This window comes from Amyelois transitella, chromosome 19 (assembly GCF_032362555.1).
Source record: "Amyelois transitella isolate CPQ chromosome 19, ilAmyTran1.1, whole genome shotgun sequence".
NCBI classification, from domain to species: Eukaryota; Metazoa; Arthropoda; class Insecta; order Lepidoptera; family Pyralidae; genus Amyelois; species Amyelois transitella.
In genome coordinates, this window is record NC_083522.1 from 9,465,544 (window position 1) to 9,474,750 (window position 9,207).

Below are 9,207 nucleotides of genomic sequence, written 5' to 3' on the forward strand. Positions count from 1 at the left end.
CATTGAATATATATATAGTTTTCCAATCGTTTTTTTCTTATTTTTCGAAACAAACGACGAAAATCTCAATAAAACCGTTTTTTACCCAAGGTTTTATTCTGATACATTTCAATGTAACAAACCAATAAAACGGTAAAAAACGAAAAAACGTTTCTTTCACCGAAATAAACAATTTGTTTCTTTCGGAATTTTCAACGCTAATGAACAGTGATTGATTATATTACTTGTGTTTTTCACACCGTGCATTTCATAGTTTACTAGTGACTTAACTCGGTTACCAACGTGGTAGGTAGAGCCAGCAGTCTTTAAAATAAATAATAATTTATTTGTATGGCTTATGGCTATTTCAACCTATAGATTCCGAAGAACAAGGTTATGTAACCATTTGGCTTTTGATATAATTATGGATGGCTGGATATAGGTACATATATGACAAAGGATGAACCCTCAAAATGTACATTAAAATTGGTTCATTCATTTGGTTGCTACGCGACGGAAAAGTTGGTGAAAATATGATTAGTCTTTCAAGACTGCTGGCTCTGTCTGCCCGAAAAGGGATATAGACGTGATTATATATGAATGAATGTATCGGGTCTTTCTTGAAATCGCTCTTACATTTTTTTTTTTTATTTCAATTAAATATGTCATCTTTAATAATTACATCTAGTCAGGACATCTCAAAAGTTTATTTATTCTTAACTCGGATGATCAAAGAACAATAAACATGTAGGTACCTACGTTGTTTGAAGTGGAAACAAAAGTAACTATGACAAATTGTATAGCAAAGTCGATTAGTTACAATATTACATAACTTTTTTGACGGCCTCTATGGCGCAGCGGTAGTACGCTTGTCTGTGACACCGGAGGTCCGAATCCCGGCCAGGGCATGATCAGAAAAGAGCTTTTTCTGATTGGCCTGGGTCTTGGATGTTTATCTATATAAGTATTTATTATAAAATATAGTATCGTTGAGTTAGTATCTCGTAACACAAGTCTCGAGCTTACCTACTTCGAGGCTAACTCAATCTGTGTAATAATGTCCCGTATTATTTATTTCATTTATTTATAACTTTGTTGTCAGGCGACTTGACAGTCCGCTTTAACTGTTGTAGATGTTTGGAATTCTCCCCTATAATGTCCTAACTACTAAGAGGTTGGGAAAATAAATAAATAAATATTGTTCACCCGAAAGGTTAGTTTAATAGACAATAAATGATTTATTTATTGTTATCATAGTCTTCAGCTTCAAATACCTGCTTTCTTACTAACAAATGATGATGTTGATAACAGTTCATAGCAGTCCCCATTCTACATAGTCATCCACCACGTCATTGAGCCGCCCAGCGAACAGTTTCCCCGGCTTGACCACGAAGCTGTCCAGGCCGGCGCGCTCTTCCGCCAGGCTCGGCGCGTCCACGCTCTCCACTGTCACCATTGATAAGGCGAACGCCGATACCACTAACCCATAGGGAAGTTTCTGGAAGAGGACATTTTAAACTTATTCATATATACAGACATATAGTCACGTCTTTATCCCTCGCGGGTAGATAGAGCCAACGGTCTCGAAAAGACAGAAAGGCCACGTTTAGCTGTATGGCTTCGTGATTAAATTGATATTCAAATAGTGACACGTTGCTAGCCCATCGCTACAAGAAGAATAAAAGTTTATAAGCCTATCCCTAATTCGCCTTTTACGCGTCCATCGGAAAGATATGGAGTAGTTCTATTCTAAAGCGTCGAATACAACAGCTGGCGTTAGTTCTATTAATAGAGTGTAGAGTGAGCGTAAAGAATTAAATTATCAAAATGTTTTACTTTAGTCAAAAATAAACACACCTTAGAAAAGTATTACTTAACATACTTTATCAAAAAAAAAAGAATAATTGTATTTACAGAATCGGTATAGAACTGTACTAGATAGTTAACCGACGTACAAAAAGAAAACTGAATTTGATGGTTACAACCTAAGCAATGTAAATGTGACGAAAGAAGTAATTGTACAAGTTTAATTCATGAAAATAAAAATATATTTACCTCCTTTAATTCATATTCGAAGTCTTCCCTCGAGTAGACTTTATCAGGGTTGAGACCATATGCCCTCAGCATGCGGCTTATCGTAGTATAGTATAGTTCTATTAATTTCTTATAGTACTTTTTCCGGAAAGCGCCGTCAGTGCCCATGAAGATGAAATAGAGTAAGTCTATAATCCCAGAACTGGGTTGGATGGACTGAAAATCCACTGGAATTACGTCTACGCTACCATCCTGTGGAAAATATGAAATGAAGATATGCCGTTAATCAAATAGGTAATTAATCAATTCGTCAAAATGACAGAAAAAAACCTATAATGACTATACCTACTTGTTGTGTTTGTCTTTTTGTGTTTGTACATTTGTTAACCTTCTCCTTTCAGATTGTATACCGTCCAATTTTGTAACTTCGTGTCTCTTCAAACCATGACATTGGCAGAATCACCGAAAGTCCGGTGGAAGCCATAATATAGAAAAGAAAGAAAGACTATTGAATGGTTAAAACAATTTCAAATTGATCTTCATTTTTGTCCCGATTGAGGTTTTCCCTGTGGTCATAATTCAGGAGTGCCATGTACTTAATCCTAAAGATTCTCTCGGAGTACTCACCGCATTATTTCGGTGCATCAAGTTGCTAGGTCGGTAATCCCCATGTATTAACACTGGTTTGCGAACAGGCTTGAAAAACTGACAAAAATCAATTTTATCTTCATCAGTAAAAAATGCCTTAAACCTCTCTTTATTTTCTTCTTTAACTACTGCTAGAGAATGCGGGAATGTCATTTTGAATGCTTTGTTGAAAAAGTCTGGTATATTCTTTAATATCGTAGCGAAATGTTTACCGTGTCTCTCAAAACTGTCTGGATATTCTTCTTCGTAGCACATTGAGAGAGCGTGAAACTTAGCTAAAACTTCTACGGCCTTAGAGGCATAAGGCCAGTCTACTGACTTCATTCTGTCATGAAGCGTGTATCCATTAGCCGTCAAGTCTTCTAAAATTATGGTTTCCTGATTAACACCTGAACTGCTTCCATAGAATTTACAAAAGACCAGTCTATCTTCTTCTGGAATACCGTGCTTTTTCTCAATCTTCTCGTATATTTTCACAAGTTCCTCATACACGATGCGTTCAATATCAAAAAGTGCGGAGCTAGCCATTTCGTCACGCAAAGAGGGATTCATTGCAGCTACTTTACCAAAGACTTTCAAACTTTCTTTGTTTGGGGCTGAAATTGTCCCTCCGAACAACAATGAGGAATAATTTGCTCCACCAGTGAATATTGGGCTCACTTCCAGGGAATACTCCTTATAATTCTGTTCCTTCGCGATTTCTTCCAGCAGATCTCGGAACACCTTTTCGGACTCCATGATTGTAAACTATTTGTAGAACAGTGTGTTTTTAATTATGTGATAGTAACGTTTATATTGTTTTTTTCATAGATAAAAACCAAAATTATCGTTTTAATCGCGTATCTTGATCACACAATATTTGCAGTCAGTAATCACCTTTCATACAATAAGGACTAAGTTAAGCACTTTATCTGTTCGAATGCTTCGGCTGTTGTTATGCACAGACATATAGATTTAAACATATCGCTTATTTCATGAGTAATAACTTACATCCTACCATTATATAGAATTGTTTTGTCTGTGTTATTGTGAAGTCACGCTGAATTGCATTTATGGCGGGCACCTAATTGTCTTCATAATGATGACTTCAATTTGCGATTGTTGTGTTTAACGTAAGTTTTATCAACATCAACTGCATAGATAACATAATGAATTTAGTTCTAAATTTAAAGTGAGTTCTCTTGTTACAATAGTCTGTTAGTGAAGGAAAACAATAGTGTGTGGCAGCTGCTTCCATGCAGATTGTAAAAGTTATTAAAGGAAATGGTTTGTGAAGGAATTATATAAATGAATTGAGAAAGACCGGCCTAGTAGCGTACCGGCTGCTAACACACAAAAATAAAAGAAAGGCAACATTAAGAAAAACAATCAGTGTTAGCAGAAATTTGGACAGTCACCTACCTACAGTTTTCAGTACATAAATTGTTACAATTCCCATGAGATGACTCTCAATGAGAGAGATGGAAAAGAATAATACACTTGCGATTCTTCTTTTAGGTGAAGGGCTAGCAACCAGTCACTATCAACATTAGAATTAAATCCGCCAATTGTGCTATAAGTACATTTGCATTTTGTGCAATGAAGTTTTAATAAATAAACATTTTAATTTCGTTATTAAGTCATACAGCCGAATGTGGCCTTACAGTCATTTCGAGATCATTGGCTGTGTTTACCTCGTAAAGGATAAAGACATGATTGTTAGAAAGGCGGAAATGTTAGCTGGTGCTATATCACTAACTTCACCACATTTAAGCCTCTAAACATTGTTGTAAACATAAATTTACTGATACACCCCGGACTGTATATTTTTATCCAAGATGGGATCAAATAATACCTTATTTTGGATTAATTTACCTTTATTTTTGAGGAACCTGGACCTGTCTTAATAATGATGTAAAATAAGCAATTTGCCAGCAATGTTAATTACATAACCTAAGTATTTTGGTTAAAAATACTTAAATAAATTATCTATACATGAATGCATTATTTACCTCTATATAATCATGTATAATAGAAGAGATGCAGTTAATTTTCCAAGTAAAATAGACTTTGAGACGTTTTGCGGCGTAGCGGTAGTACTCTTGTCTGTGACACCGGAGGTCCCGGGTTCGAATCCCGGCCAGGGCATGATTAGAAAAGAACTTTTTCCGATTGGCCTGGGTTTTGAATGTTTATCTATATAAGTATTTAATATAAAATATAGTATCGTTGAGTTAGTATCTCGTAACACAAGTCTCGAACTTCCTTCGAGGCTGACTCAATCTGTGTAATTTGACCCGTATATATTTATTCTGCAGCATTAGCAGTATACTCTTGACTAAAAGCTATATGTCTAACCAATCTGAAAACTAAATAAATAAAAATATCATCATAAAATGAAAACGGTTCATTTTGTTTATTTAAATTTATTACATCTTCAAAAATTATCTATCTATTATCATTAATTTTACATCTGTACCCTTGGAGGAGCGAAGTCTCCTAACACAGGTATTACATACTTAACAGGAGACTTCAAACACTTTTGTTATTTACGATATTGTAAGTTAAAGAATAAATATTTTTTCATTTTTTCATTTTTTTCATTTTTCATTAATTCTTTATCTTCATTTCCATCAGAAATAACTCGAAAGGACCTTTAAACTAGCCTAGTTAAACTTAATTAGGTACGTTTTCATTTCAACAAACACATACAAGGTCAGATATTTATAATATGAATTTATATCTATACACGCACGAATAAATTGATAACAGAAAATCGGGCAATTCATCTTCATGTTAAGGTATAAGTAAAACGAACTTTAGTTCTTTCGGTCAGTATTATAACGACTACACAATCATGGACACAGTAAAAGTACGTGGACTTCTCGCAGATATCGCTAATGAACAAAACTATGAAGATTATTCCATCGAAATAACTCCTATATCTTCTGGTGGAGCAAATTATACCTCAGTGTTATTCACCGCTAAAATTTCAGCACCAAACAAACAAGATTTGGAACTCTTCGGCAAAGTTGCTTCAATCAATGCCCAGATGCGGGAAGAAACACCAATCTTGTTCTATGATATAGAACGCTTTGCGTATACGGAATTAGCTAAAATATATGAAAACATTGAGCGAAAACATGGCATACCAAAAGAAGATAGATTGGTTTTATCTAAGTACTATGGGAGCAGTGCAGTGACTTATGAAGAGACCATCGTTTTTGAGAATTTAAGTGCCAAAGGGTTCACAGTTCACGACAGAATGAAATCGGTTGATTGGCAATATGCTTCTAAGGCTATAGAAGTGTTAGCGAAATTTCATGCTCTCTCTATGTGTTATGCAGAAGAATATCCAGAAAGTTTTAAGAAGCATCAAAATAAATTTTCGTTAGACTCTATGTGCACTGCTTACTCTAAAGGTCTGGAAATGTTCTTACCATTTTCTACAGCGGTAGTGAAAGATGAGAACAAAGAAAGATACAAAAGGTTTTTTGACAATGTAGACTTGAAACAATTATTCCAGCCTGTCGGCAAACCAGTGTTTGTGCATGGTGATTACAGACCCAGCAATTTGATGCATAGAAATAATGAGGTGAGTTTATTCTGATCATAATCTCGGAAACTTGTGAAGGATTTATATTAATGAATTGAGAAAGAACGGTCTAGTAGCGTACCAGCAGAGGGTGCTAACACACAAAGATGAGAGAAAGACAACATTAAAAAAAGACAATTTATACATACATACATAAAATCACGCCTCTTTCCCGGAGGGGTAGGCAGAGACTACCTCTTCCCACTTGCCACGATCTCTGCATACTTCCTTCGCTTCATCTACATTCATAACTCTCTTCATGCAAGCTCGGCGGTTTCGGGTACTTTTGACCAGGACGTCCTTAATTTGATCAAGATACGTTCGTCTAGGTAATCTACTTTAATTAATCAAAAAAGACAATTTTGTGAGCATTAATTTTGATAGACCTACCTACAGTTTTCTGTACATAAATTGTTACAATTTCCAAGAAATGACTCACAATTTCGTGCCACATTTGCTATAAAATGACTTACTTACATTACAGGACAGTAGTCTTGACCTCATCCCAGTAGATCTGCAGACCTTACTGCCTGGTTCTGGAGTTTTGGACCTGTTCTACTTCATCTTCACGGCCACAGACGGAGCTTTCAGGAAACAGTACTACAACAATCTTATAGACCATTATTACGCCACGCTCAGTCGCATGCTGAGAGCATATGGTCTCAACCCTGATAAAGCCTATTCGAGGGAAGACTTCGACAACGAATTAAAAGAGGTAATACATTTTAGAAACCAAAACCCGGAGGTCCCGGGTTCGAATCCCGGCCAGGGCATGATGAGAATTGGGATTTTTTTTTGGCAATAGGTTAGCAACCTGTCTATATGACAATTTTTAAGTGATATGAAGTGTCCCATAATACTCGTAGCGAATAAACATTTCGAATTTGAATTCTTTATGGCAGAAGCTGGTTTCTGCTTTTCTCAATTTCATTTTTGTAATTAATCTATACATAAAACAGTAAAAATATTTTGTCTGTACATTTAGTATTTTTGACTTTATTGGATAGAGGGACACTTAGAATGAATACTAGACAGTAAAAATTTATTTTTTTATTTTTTATCTGTCTACCTGTATGTATGATCACGCTTATTCCCGAAAGTACTGAACCGATTTACTTAAAACATTCACCAATTGCTTTGTTTTAACTCAGAAAAACATTTAAAGTTTGTTTCATCAAAATTGGTTCACTAAAAACAAAGTTGTCGTCATTTGAATGAACTCAAGGCATGAGTTTGCTTGCAAATAAGTTTACGCGGAAAAAATCGAAATTTACGCGGACGAAGTCGCGGGCAACAGCTAGTTTTAAATATGTACATACAAACATACATATAGTCACGTCTATATCCCTTAGGTAGACAGAGCCAATAGTCCCGAAAAGACTGAATGGCCATATTCAGCTGCTCGGCTTAATGATGGAATTGAGATCCAAATAGTGACAGGTTGCTAGCCCATCGCCTAAAAAAGAATCACAAGTATGTAAGCCTATTCCTTAGTCGCCTTTTACGACATCCATGATAAAGAAATGGAGTGGTCCTATTCTTTTTTGTATTGGTGCCGAGAACCACACGGCAAAATTTTAAATATGTGACAAACAAACATACATAAAATCACGCCTCTTTCCCGGAGGGGTAGGCAGAGACTACCTCTTTCCACTTGCCATCCATCTCTGCATATTTCCTTCGCTTCATCCACATTCATAACTCACTTCATGCAAGCTCGGCGGTTTCGGGTACTACGGGTGACAAAGAAAACTTTTGGAAAAATCGGCATTTCCTCTTACCCAGCGAATCCACTTCGGCCTGGTGGCTACTGCGTTGACGTTGCCCCTGGTGACAGTGGAGGCGGAGGACGCACCAGATGCGGCGGACCCCAGCTTCAATGACCTCCAGATGAAGACTGGCAAGACCTTGCCGGAGAGACTTAACGACATTGTCGATGAGTTCGTCTTGAGGGATCTGTTATAGTTAGATATAGAAAATAAATTAATAAATAAAAAGTCTCCATCTTTTAATATGTAATTATTGTTGCTTTCTATTTTTTATGTGCCGTGTGGTTCCCGGCACCAATAAAAAAAAATAGGACCACTCCTTTTCTTTCCTATGGGTGTCGTAAAAGGCGGCTAAGTGTAGAAATAAAACCATTAAAGACTGAACGAAAATTAAAACATACATACATACATACATATGATCACGTCTATATCCCTTGCGGGGTAGACAGAGCCAACAGTCTTGAAAAGACTGAATGGCCACGTTCAGCTATTTGGCTTAATGATAGAACCGAGATTCAAATAGTGACAGGTTGCTAGCCCATCGCCTAAAAGAGGAATCCTAAGTTTATAAGCCTATCCCTTAGTCGCCTATTCGAAAATTAAAACAGTTTATTGAAATGTTAATCTATACAATTAGCGGGAAGCAGCGTAAGGAAAAAGTTGACGGGAGGCGTCACAACTGGGCCACAGATAAAATAGACTGGTACAGGCATGGGCGTTGTTTACATTATTCCAACACTAAGGGATACGCTTATAGATAAACTTATGATTCCTCTTTTAGGCGATGGGCTAGCAACCTGTCACTATTTGAATCTCAATTCTATCATTACGCCGAGCAGCTGAACGTGGCCTATCAGTCTTTTCAAGACTGTTGGCTCTGTCTACCTCACAAGTGATATAGACGTGACGTATGTGTGAATATTTAGTGCAGTTTTAACAGTAACATTAAGATCTAGTTTAAAAAGGAGCACTTAAGTATTTTATATAGATTCGCCGCTCAAAACTACGATATCTTCATAATAATATGCTATGCACGTTACACAATAAATAAAGAGATTACGACCAAAGTTCAAAAGCAATATATGTAATTATATCACGTTTTTTTTTAATAATACTCACCAATAATGTCTATATGCTTTGTATATGTGCACTGTAATTCCGGTTCATATCTGTTCCAACAAAATTTTGCTAGTCATATTACAA

General features: G+C 36.2%; 2 protein-coding genes across 2 annotated transcripts; one reads left to right on the forward strand and one right to left on the reverse strand.

Annotated features, from left to right (window-relative positions):
- Nucleotides 1–1,177: 1,177 nt before the first annotated feature.
- Nucleotides 1,178–3,457, reverse strand: LOC106136448 (uncharacterized). The gene is made up of 3 exons (XM_013336998.2): nucleotides 2,641–3,457; nucleotides 2,035–2,265; nucleotides 1,178–1,477 (listed from the first exon to the last, which is right to left on the reverse strand). Exons 1-3 carry the CDS (start codon nucleotides 3,397–3,399, stop codon nucleotides 1,292–1,294), a joined length of 1,176 nt encoding a protein of 391 aa, XP_013192452.2. The 5' UTR covers nucleotides 3,400–3,457; the 3' UTR covers nucleotides 1,178–1,291.
- A 424-nt stretch (nucleotides 3,458–3,881) lies between these two features.
- Nucleotides 3,882–8,254, forward strand: LOC106136449 (uncharacterized). The gene is made up of 4 exons (XM_013336999.2): nucleotides 3,882–3,927; nucleotides 5,442–6,235; nucleotides 6,720–6,950; nucleotides 8,021–8,254. Exons 1-4 carry the CDS (start codon nucleotides 3,897–3,899, stop codon nucleotides 8,198–8,200), a joined length of 1,236 nt encoding a protein of 411 aa, XP_013192453.2. The 5' UTR covers nucleotides 3,882–3,896; the 3' UTR covers nucleotides 8,201–8,254.
- The last annotated feature ends 953 nt before the right edge of the window (nucleotides 8,255–9,207 follow it).

Bases quoted from the DNA above. Each gene is read 5' to 3' on its own strand.
- LOC106136449 (XM_013336999.2), top strand. From the start codon at position 3,897: ATGCAGATTGTAAAAGTTATTAAAGGAAATG. The intron at 6,236-6,719 runs GTGAGTTTATTC...CTTACATTACAG, and splicing joins TGATGCATAGAAATAATGAG to GACAGTAGTCTTGACCTCAT. The intron at 6,951-8,020 runs GTAATACATTTT...CCTCTTACCCAG, and splicing joins TCGACAACGAATTAAAAGAG to CGAATCCACTTCGGCCTGGT.
- LOC106136448 (XM_013336998.2), bottom strand. From the start codon at position 3,399: ATGGAGTCCGAAAAGGTGTTCCGAGATCTGCTGGAAGAAATCGCGAAG. The intron at 2,266-2,640 runs GTGAGTACTCCG...TATTTTCCACAG, and splicing joins TGATGCACCGAAATAATGCG to GATGGTAGCGTAGACGTAAT. The intron at 1,478-2,034 runs GTAAATATATTT...GTCCTCTTCCAG, and splicing joins TCGAATATGAATTAAAGGAG to AAACTTCCCTATGGGTTAGT.